Source organism: Taudactylus pleione, unplaced genomic scaffold (assembly GCF_031769625.1).
Source record: "Taudactylus pleione unplaced genomic scaffold, aTauple2 ptg001561l, whole genome shotgun sequence".
Taxonomy (NCBI): Eukaryota; Metazoa; Chordata; class Amphibia; order Anura; family Myobatrachidae; genus Taudactylus; species Taudactylus pleione.
This window is the reverse complement of record NW_028285958.1, coordinates 107,041-117,500: the sequence shown is the minus strand read 5'-3', so window position 1 is coordinate 117,500 and position 10,460 is coordinate 107,041. Positions and strand designations below refer to the sequence as shown.

The 10,460-nt window shown below is 48.1% G+C and overlaps 1 protein-coding gene across 1 annotated transcript in view; it reads left to right on the top strand.

Moving 5' to 3' along the window:
- The window catches only part of FCER1G (Fc epsilon receptor Ig), a 26,787-nt gene extending 17,517 nt beyond the window's left edge, over positions 1 to 9,270 (top strand). The window contains exons 5-6 of the mRNA XM_088464010.1: positions 7,342 to 7,362; positions 8,604 to 9,270. Of these exons, the coding sequence (XP_088320136.1) occupies positions 7,342 to 7,362; positions 8,604 to 8,663 (81 nt within the window). The 3' untranslated portion in view covers positions 8,664 to 9,270. The remainder of the gene's footprint in view (positions 1 to 7,341; positions 7,363 to 8,603) is intronic.
- The last annotated feature ends 1,190 nt before the right edge of the window (positions 9,271 to 10,460 follow it).

Genomic DNA, 10,460 nt, shown 5'->3' with positions numbered 1-10,460 from the left:
GAGGGTGTAAGAGAGTGCTGTGTGCTAGGTCTCGTACATAGAGGGTGTAAGAGAGTGCTGTGTGCTAGGTCTAGTACATAGAGGGTGTAAGAGAGTGCTGTGTGCTAGGTCTAGTACATAGAGGGTGTAAGAGAGTGCTGTGTGCTAGGGGCTAGTACATAGAGGGTGTAAGAGAGTGCTGTGTGCTAGGGGCTAGTACATAGAGGGTGTAAGAGAGTGCTGTGTGCTAGGTCTAGTACATAGAGGGTGTAAGAGAGTGCTGTGTGCTAGGGGCTAGTACATAGAGGGTGTAAGAGAGTGCTGTGTGCTAGGTCTAGGAGACCACGTAGGTTTCTTGCAGCAAATTGGTCCCGGTTTGCTCTGGCGTAGGCAGCGGATGTGTCTCTGGGATCCCAGCAATAGAGGGGAGGTGATAATGTATTTATACATAGAGCTGTGTGGACAGTATGACCGGATAACATGAGTCCAAAACATGATCCTGTACACTGTGACTGAGAAGTGATAAAGTAATATTAAGGAAGTAACCGCTGAACAATAAGTGAAATAGATGTCTAACATAAACCTCGCAGATAGATATTAGATAGAAAGATAGATATGAGAGAGATAAGGGGCCCATCCACTTAAAGATCTAAAAACGACTGTACGACATTGTAATGGTGCAGTCGTTTGTCAGTCTGTGATGAGCCTGCACTGAGCGAGCAGTCATTCAGTGCAGGCTCATCAATCATCTGCAAACATGCTCAGCCTGACGTTATCGTCACATTGTCCAGCATGTTTGCTCGATGACCGATGTCTAAACGATCAGCAGGGGCGCACATCGCTGGTTGTTTTAGACATTTTTGCAAACAATTTGCAAACGATATCGTTATCGTGCAATCGTTCATATAAATCGTCTAGTGGATGGGCCCTATAGATAGATAGATAGATAGATAGATAGATAGATAGAAAACATACCACGCCCGATATGCATATACACTACAAAATGTGCTGAATATCTGGTAATTGTTTTCGTCAGTTGTGGTGCAGCAGGTCAGATCCCCAATCATTCGATCCGTCCGCTTTTGAACGATAATCGTCTCTGGGTGCATCGTACGCACTGTGGGATTATTGGACGAGCACTTGAAAATCACCTGAGCAGCCAGATTATTGCATAGTGCGTACCCAGCATACCTGTGAGAGACTGTGGGCCTGATTCTGACGCTATACCAGTATTCACGCCAATGGTAAATGGTTTTCATCTGCGCATGCTTAAAAGTCACAGTGTGAGCGTAGAGAGGCGCAGTAGGGATTGAGAGGCACGGTCTCGCTAACATACTGGAAATGTATTGGGCGTTCCTGGACGGTGGCTTTTCAGACGCACGGAGGTATACCGGCTTATGGGCCTGTCGCATAACTGTTTGCAAACTCAGAAGCATAATTGCTCACATTGGAAGCCATACTCTGATGGATATTTTACCCCTAGCATGGGGCCGGTGCAAGTTTCAATGGTGCAACCGAATAGCTGCGACTAAAGACCACTAGCGGTTTCCTCCTCCTGCTGTAGGAGGCTGTAGCTGGCAAGGGTATACGTTTAGGAAGCCGGTGGATGGAATGCCGACCATTGGCTTCCAGACAATTTAATCCCGACGAATGACAGGCGTCTAAATCTAGACGCCTGTCAATTTACCGACACTGGGAGACCGGCGCCCGGCATCCCGATCGAGCGGATGCCGGCGCCGCAGCGAACAGCTGCGGGGGGGGAGGGTTAGGTTTGGGGCTCCCGGGGGGGACTTAGGGTTAGGCACCCCCCCCGGGAGGTTAGGGTTAGGCTAGGGGGAGGGAGGATTAGGGTTAGGCACCCTCGGGGGGGGGGTTAGGGTTAGGCAACCCCTGGGGGACAGGTTTAGGCAGCGGGGAAGGGGGGGTTAGGTTTAGACACTTAGAGGGGGTATTAGGGTTAGGCACAGGGGGGTAGGTTAGGGTTAGGCACCCTAAAGGAGGGTTAGGGGGGGAAAATAGGTTAGTTTATACTTACCTAGGGACGATCGGGATTTCCTCCTCTGTCGACCAGCCGCTGTCGGGATTTGAACCGCCGGCCAGGGGTCAAGCGGTAATTCATACCGATTCCCTGGCAAGCGGTGGGTTCCCTCAGGAATAGCAGTCACTGAATCACTCCTCAGGGTCCCTCAGCCAGGGCACAGGACCAGGGTGATGCAAGGAGAAGGACGGGATGAGCTGAGAGACAGAGATGGCTGCAGGGGTACTCCAGGCCGCATCCCCAAGATGGCAGCCGCTGATGGCTGGGGCTGGATTCTGAGGTAAAAGTGTCTGCTGGGAGCTAGAGCAGCCCGCCACAATTGCCTGCTACTGTCCTCCTGGCCTCCTAATGGTGTGGGGAACCCAAGAAGCCCACCTGTCCAGCGTGGATGGTAGGGAGGACTCAGATCTCTATAAAGATGTGGCTCATGGAGTCAGACCGCTAACTTCAATTCCTCAGAATCGGGACCCCCTAGGACCCTCTTGGCACGAGGCGGACGCCTGCACCGCCTTGTGGATAATCTGGCCCAGCCTGTGCCAGCTCATTTTGATGTAATCTCCTTTCTATCCAGCAGACCCCCTGACAGCTGGATGGAGCAATATAGTCCCTGACACACGCTAAGTTCCAGCTGGTGCAGTGGCTAAGAGCCCTGAAATGGATTATGTTCCCATGCTTCATCAGTGCCCTCATGGCTTTGCTCTGAGTGGGGTTCTCACGCACATATATAGCAATTAATGGTAATTGATAAAGAGTCTGTTCCTCTAAGGATCCAGTAGAGATCCCTGGCTGCTTCTCTACAGGGACTTATATGGTCACAGCAGTCTCAGTGTGAAAGAAGAAGAGTTATTTTGGTGTCCAGCATCTTACTGACCACTTCCTCCCTCACTATGTTACTGTGCTCACTACTCTAAACCAACTTATCCGCTGTATGGAAAGCTAAGATCAGCGGCTGCTGCTCAAAATGAGGCAGAGATTGCAAGCTCTTCAGGGCAGAGGCAGATTCCTTGTTGCCTCTCTTTGGGGTCTATTTACTAAGCAGTGTTAGGAAACAGAGTGAAAAGTGATAAGGTACCAGCCAATCAGCTCCCAACTGTCATCTCACAGGCTGTGTTTGAAAAATGACAGTTGGGAGCTGATTGGCTGGTACCTTATCACTTTTCACTCTGTCTCCTAACACTGCTTAGTAAATAGACCCCTGTACAGTCTCTGTCCATTGCTTGTCCTATCTATTTACATGACTTATTATTCTGTACACTGGTAACAAATGTATTATTACATATACTGTGGGTAATGCCTATATTACCTGGGTGGCCTGCGATTATTTAGTCCTCGTTGGATAGTGTCCAGAGAATTACTTCTAATTTCTAGGTTCTTTTCCGGGTACTTTGCCCCAGCCGCGATGGCACTAAAGTGCCGTTGTAATGGCAGCAGTTCTCAGACGCACAATTGGCGATGCTACAGTGATGTGCGCACCCTTAGGGCCTTAGGATTTATAGGGGGGTATTCAATTAGGCTGCAAAAAGTCGGAATCGGCAATAATTTATTGCCGATGACATAATTTTCGCCTATTTCAATTATCCCCGTATTCAGTTTCAAAGACTTTTCGCAGGTTCGAAAAGTCTTTGTGAAAAAAACAGGGATAAGTTTTCACCATGTTTTACATGGCGAAAAAAAGTGCAGAATTGGGGTTTAGGGGTGCAGGCTTAAAAAAAAATAGCCTGTGCCCCTGGGAATGTCATTTAAAAATAAACTGTGTCAAAAAAAGTTTAAAAAAAAAAAAAATAGGTACACCCCAAAAAATGAAATGTAAAAAAAAAAGTGGAAACAGTGTTTAAAAATAGGGAAATAGGGTCAGGGCTATTCTGTAAGTATGCGGCAGGTGTGTTCTAGAATAGGCTATTAGCGGCAGGTGTGTTTTTACTGAATTTTTTTTTAAATGTGTTTAGGGACTTAAAAATTTGCTAGTACCCATTTTCATGTACCCCAAATTTTATGGGAACACTTAAAAAAAGGAAAAAAAAAATAACCTAAGTGCTCTTCTGCATCACTTCTTCAATGTCGGGGAAAAAACACCCGCCGCGGCTATTTAAAACCCTGACTTTCTTTTGCAGGCAAAAACAGGGGTACCCATAGTTATCCCCCATGTCTGGACAGCTTTAGGGGGGGTCCTACAATTATTTCCCGAAAATTCACTTTTTTTTTTTTTGTAGATTCCAATTCGCCGGGGCCCGTTTTCGCTGATTTTAAATTGAATACGGGGATAAAGCGGGCACGCGCCCGATACTTTATCCCAGGAAAAGCTCCGATGTGGAGCGAAAAGTCCAGCACAGACTTTTCGCTCCCAAATTGAATACGGGCCATAGTCCTCAAGCAGAGTGTAATACAAAACACATAAACATAAGGTTCATTAAAACCAGTTCTAGTGTATAGAACAGACAGAGAACATAGGAACACAACTTTATTACAATCCTGCTAACATCTGCCCTCCTGCAGGCTGCATTGTCTGGGTATTTATCATCCTGCTAACATCTGCCCTCCTGCAGGCTGCATTGTCTGGGTATTTATCATCCTGCTAACATCTGCCCTCCTGCAGGCTGCATTGTCTGGGTATTTATCATCCCGCTAACATCTGCCCTCCTGCAGGCTGCATTGTCTGGGTATTTATCATCCCGCTAACATCTGCCCTCCTGCAGGCTGCATTGTCTGGGTATTTATCATCCCGCTAACATCTGCCCTCCTGCAGGCTGCATTGTCTGGGTATTTATCATCCTGCTAACATCTGCCCTCCTGCAGGCTGCATTGTCTGGGTATTTATCATCCTGCTAACATCTGCCCTCCTGCAGGCTGCATTGTCTGGGTATTTATCATCCTGCTAACATCTGCCCTCCTGCAGGCTGCATTGTCTGAGTATTTATCATCCTGCTAACATCTGCCCTCCTGCAGGCTGCATTGTCTGGGTATTTATCATCCTGCTAACATCTGCCCTCCTGCAGGCTGCATTGTCTGGGTATTTATCATCCTGCTAACATCTGCCCTCCTGCAGGCTGCATTGTCTGGGTATTTATCATCCTGCTAACATCTGCCCTCCTGCAGGCTGCATTGTCTGGGTATTTATCATCCTGCTAACATCTGCCCTCCTGCAGGCTGCATTGTCTGGGTATTTATCATCCTGCTAACATCTGCCCTCCTGCAGGCTGCATTGTCTGGGTATTTATCATCCCGCTAACATCTGCCCTCCTGCAGGCTGCATTGTCTGGGTATTTATCATCCCGCTAACATCTGCCCTCCTGCAGGCTGCATTGTCTGGGCATTTATCATCCTAACATCTGCCCTCCTGCAGGCTGCATTGTCTGGGTATTTATCATCCTAACATCTGCCCTCCTGCAGGCTGCATTGTCTGGGCATTTATCATCCTGCTAACATCTGCCCTCCTGCAGGCTGCATTGTCTGGGTATTTATCATCCCGCTAACATCTGCCCTCCTGCAGGCTGCATTGTCTGGGTATTTATCATCCCGCTAACATCTGCCCTCCTGCAGGCTGCATCGTCTGGGCATTTATCATCCTGCTAACATCTGCCCTCCTGCAGGCTGCATTGTCTGGGCATTTATCATCCTGCTAACATCTGCCCTGCTGCAGGCTGCATTGTCTGGGCATTTATCATCCTGCTAACATCTGCCCTCCTGCAGACTGCATTGTCTGGGTATTTATCATCCTGCTAACATCTGCCCTCCTGCAGGCTGCATTGTCTGGGTATTTATCATCCTGCTAACATCTGCCCTCCTGCAGGCTGTATTGTCTGGGTATTTATCATCCTGCTAACATCTGCCCTCCTGCAGGCTGCATTGTCTGGGCATTTATCATCCCGCTAACATCTGCCCTCCTGCAGGCTGCATTGTCTGGGCATTTATCATCCTGCTAACATCTGCCCTGCTGCAGGCTGCATTGTCTGGGTATTTATCATCCTGCTAACATCTGCCCTCCTGCAGGCTGCATTGTCTGGGTATTTATCATCCTGCTAACATCTGCCCTCCTGCAGGCTGCATTGTTTGGGTATTTATCATCCTGCTAACATCTGCCCTCCTGCAGGCTGCATTGTCTGGGCATTTATCATCCCGCTAACATCTGCCCTCCTGCAGGCTGCATTGTCTGGGTATTTATCATCCCGCTAACATCTGCCCTCCTGCAGGCTGCATTGTCTGGGTATTTATCATCCCGCTAACATCTGCCCTCCTGCAGGCTGCATTGTCTGGGCATTTATCATCCCGCTAACATCTGCCCTCCTGCAGGCTGCATTGTCTAGGCAGTTACGTATTGGCCTGCTAACATCTGCCCTCTTGCAGTCTGTACTGGTTTTGCAACGTGGCAGAGACTACCGGTTTTCCGTCGTGGCAGACCCTGTACCGGCTTTTCGTCGTGGCAGACCCTGTACCGGCTTTTCGTCGTGGCAGACCCTTTACCGGCTTTTCGTCGTGGCAGACCCTGTACCGGCTTTTCGTCGTGGCAGACCCTGTACCGGCTTTCCGTCGTGGCAGACCCTGTACCGGCTTTCCGTCGTGGCAGACCCTGTACCGGCTTTCCGTCGTGGCAGACCCTGTACCGGCTTTCCGTCGTGGCAGACCCTGTACCGGCTTTCCGTCGTGGCAGACCCTGTACCGGCTTTCCGTCGTGGCAGACCCTGTACCGGCTTTCCGTCGTGGCAGACCCTGTACCGGCTTTCCGTCGTGGCAGACCCTGTACCGGCTTTCCGTCATGGCAGACCCTGTACCGGCTTTCCGTCGTGGCAGACCCTGTACCGGCTTTCTGTCGTGGCAGACCCTGTACCGGCTTTTCGTGGTGGCAGACACTGTACCGGCTTTCCGTCGTGGCAGACCCAAATTCTAGTATATAATATCTGTATAATCGGTGAGGTCGGATGTCATCTCTTTAGTGTTTATTAGGAAAACTCCTGATCTCATATTTCCATGACCTGTGTATAAGCCCCCCGCTTCCAGCCTTGTGCTACTATATAGTAACCTCCCCACTGTCTCACAGCCTCTTCTATGACAGCCGTCACCTTCAGAGCTGTACTGTGTATGGAGAATTATGTTGCTAATTGTTACTTGTGTTCTGTTTATATTTTGGTTACTGTATTGTAATGTAATGTTCTGTGCACCCTTTACTGTATGTACGGCGCTGCGGACCACTTGTGGCGCCCTATAAATAAAATGTAATATTACTAATAACCCTGGCTTACTTATAATATCCCTATAATATACACTAGCGAGAGCATTGTCTCATATACAACGTTAGTTATATATTGATTATATTCCGTTTTTTGTTTCAGGGATCGGAAGGTGTTTACACTGTAAGTATTACCAGGAACCTTCTCTTATGTTATTGTTGCACTATGGTTCAGCGACCGCAGGGGAAGGTGCGCATTTTCCTAGTGTGTGTGTATAGGGAGTGAGGGCCTCATTCAGACTCGCTCGCGAGCGCTATGCGCTCGCAAGCGGGTCGATGGTGGCCCAGTGCGCTAGCGCACGACGGAGCCGGCTCCGTCGTGCACATGCGCGAGACCCGGACAGCGATGTTGAGTGACAGCATGTTGAGTGACAGCACGCCCCCTTTGGTGGGCGGGCCGGGGGAGTGGCGACCCAAAAGGAGACGTCCCCATGTGAACACCTCCTTTTGGGGGCGGCCCTGCTGACATCATGAGTGATGTCAGTGGGAGAGATTTTGGCTCTGTGAGAGCCGAAATCTCTCTGGGGCTTGCGGCAATGAGACCCTACCACAAGGGTCTCGTCGCAAGCCCGATGGTCGCGATGGTTTTGACCATCGCGACCATCTTCCTGGCCGCTCGCTATAGCTGTGGGTGGTCACCCACAGCTATGCGAGCGGCCAGGAGGCCGCTCTAAAAAAAAAAAAGAAGGCCGACCCTGATTCAGAGCAAGCGCTCTGTCAAAGCGTCTGGCTCTGAATCAGGGCCTGAATTCCACCCTCAGAGTTGCCATTTTATTACCATCTAAACTGTTTATACAGGTATTATATATAAATGTACATGTTCAATGTAAATTTATCTTGCCCTAAAATAGTCTGGAGCTGACTACAATGTGTAATAACCATGTATATTGTGTCTCCTGCCACAACTCATGTTTTACAAAAATAATTGCCCTCAGTGGCGGCATACATATTTATTACACACATTTTGTGACAGGCAAAAAATTTTGTGTCACAAAACTCCACCTTCTGAGGCAAAATGCTACACAAAACATTGGAAAAAATGTAGATGGTCGTTCCAAAGTCTCTCCGCTAAGTCATGTGACTGTGGTTGCCATGGTAATATCACAGCACCGTGTAAATTGTAAATAACATCTCAAAGATGCAATGAACATGACAATCTCTCTTACCAGTAATTACAGTGACTTATATTAACAAAACACACCTCATATTTAGAGGGGAGTTTAGGTGACATATGTTGGCAAAATGGCTGACAAACGGCAGACCATGCCCAGCCAGCAGTTTGGCCTTTATAGTGCATGTATGTCTTACACGGAACATTTACATAAAACCACGTGACATATACACAAGTTGTCTCCTTCATTTCAGGGTCTTGGCCCGACCGAAAAAGGGACATACGAGACGCTGAATAGAGGGGAGAAAAAATGATTCCGGTCAGCGGCGAACTGCTTCCAGTCTGTCATTTTATATATATATATATTTTATGTATCATATACTGTATGTATGTCCTCTCCTATATAGGGCTTCCATGTTTTCTGCTTTTTTATAAAACTTTAACTCACGCTGTTTATTTTGCCATTATTAATGCTTGTGATGCCCACAAATGAACAGGAGAACCTGGGAGCTGGTTTTATTACTGAGGAATAGTGTTATGAACATCACACGTGCATTAAAGGTTTGGCGCAGTAGTCTTGCCTACAAAAAAATCTATACAACCCAACAAGATTTGTTGGCCATGATGTGATGTGGTCACAGCCAACGCTTAGCTGACAGACCATGATCCTGCTGCAGATGGCAAAAGGTTTAAAAATTCAAGCACTCTGACACAATCTTGTTTTTGTGAAGTCTGATTGGCCGGCTGCTTAGCCACCCAATCAGCACACCTGACACAACAAAGCACTGGGATGTTGGTGTACTTGAGTTGCAGACTTTTCCCGATGGCTCTGGTGGGAGAATTGTCCACTGAGCAGGGGGCGAGGGAGTAAAATATGTATTTATAAGTGATTTTGCATAATAAAGCCTCTGTTGTATGTGGGCATGTGTCACAGCTATTGTCTGGCTATTTGTCCCCACTTTTCTTGCAGCGTTACAGGCTGGTTTCAGTCACTAGATGAGTACATTCGTGTCCAGGAAACCTCTCTTTCCTGCCTGAGGTTTTCTAGCTGTTACCGTCTCGGCAATGGCTGCCTAGGGCGCTAAACTATCCATCTACAAACAGTGTTTGTGGACATCTGTATGTAATTAAAAAATATGTATAATTATTAATACTATATTGTCAGCCAAGTGGCCACTTATAAAGCTATCAAATTGGTAAATGGATATATATATATTTTCTGTACAAAATCCATAATAATGTTTGTATAGGTGTTTTTGTTAAAAATTAGCCCACAGCTTGGCGCCTCATAGCGATATCCCCACCCTCATATTGTATATTGTAATACGCCCACTGACAGGCTGCAGGTCCTGGGTCATGTCTGTCACTTGTCCCCTGGTCGTAGCACAGGACACAAATGTACCCCGCTGACGTCATATGGTTGTACAGAGGCCCACCCCAGTGTACAGAGGCCCACCCCAGTGTACAGAGGCCCACCCCAGTGTACAGAGGCCCACCCCAGTGTACAGAGGCCCACCCCAGTGTACAGAAGCCCACCCCAGTGTACAGGGGCCCACCCCAGTGTACAGGGGCCCACCCCAGTGTACAGGGGCCCACCCCAGTGTATACAGGCCCACCCCAGTGTACAGAGGCCCACCCCAGTGTACAGAGGCCCACCCCAGTGTATACAGGCCCACCCCAGTGTTGTGGGAACATCCCCAACAGCTCTTATACGCAGCATATATCCATTGTATCGTATTACGGTTGCTGTGTGTCCTCCATTGCTCCATCTAGATGTCCAGTTGGCGGGCACTGGGTAAATGTTGGGGTATAGTGGGTACAGGAGGAATGTCAGGTTAGAACGCTCCTGCTCTTGCCCTGAGCCTGCCTGGGGCACGTCAGCCTAGTATCAGTGACGCACATCTCTTGGCATGGGGTTTCCGACATTGCTCGTTAGCGTCTTCATGTTCCTACTGTCCTTACAGGATGGTCTGGATGCTGGTTGGAAACTTCATTGTGAACATAGGAACAAAATTGGCTGCGCTCAATTAATGACACTTAATATGTATATTATAAACCATACTTGAGTATGAAGTGTAAATATATTTTAATAAGACAATCTCATACACAAA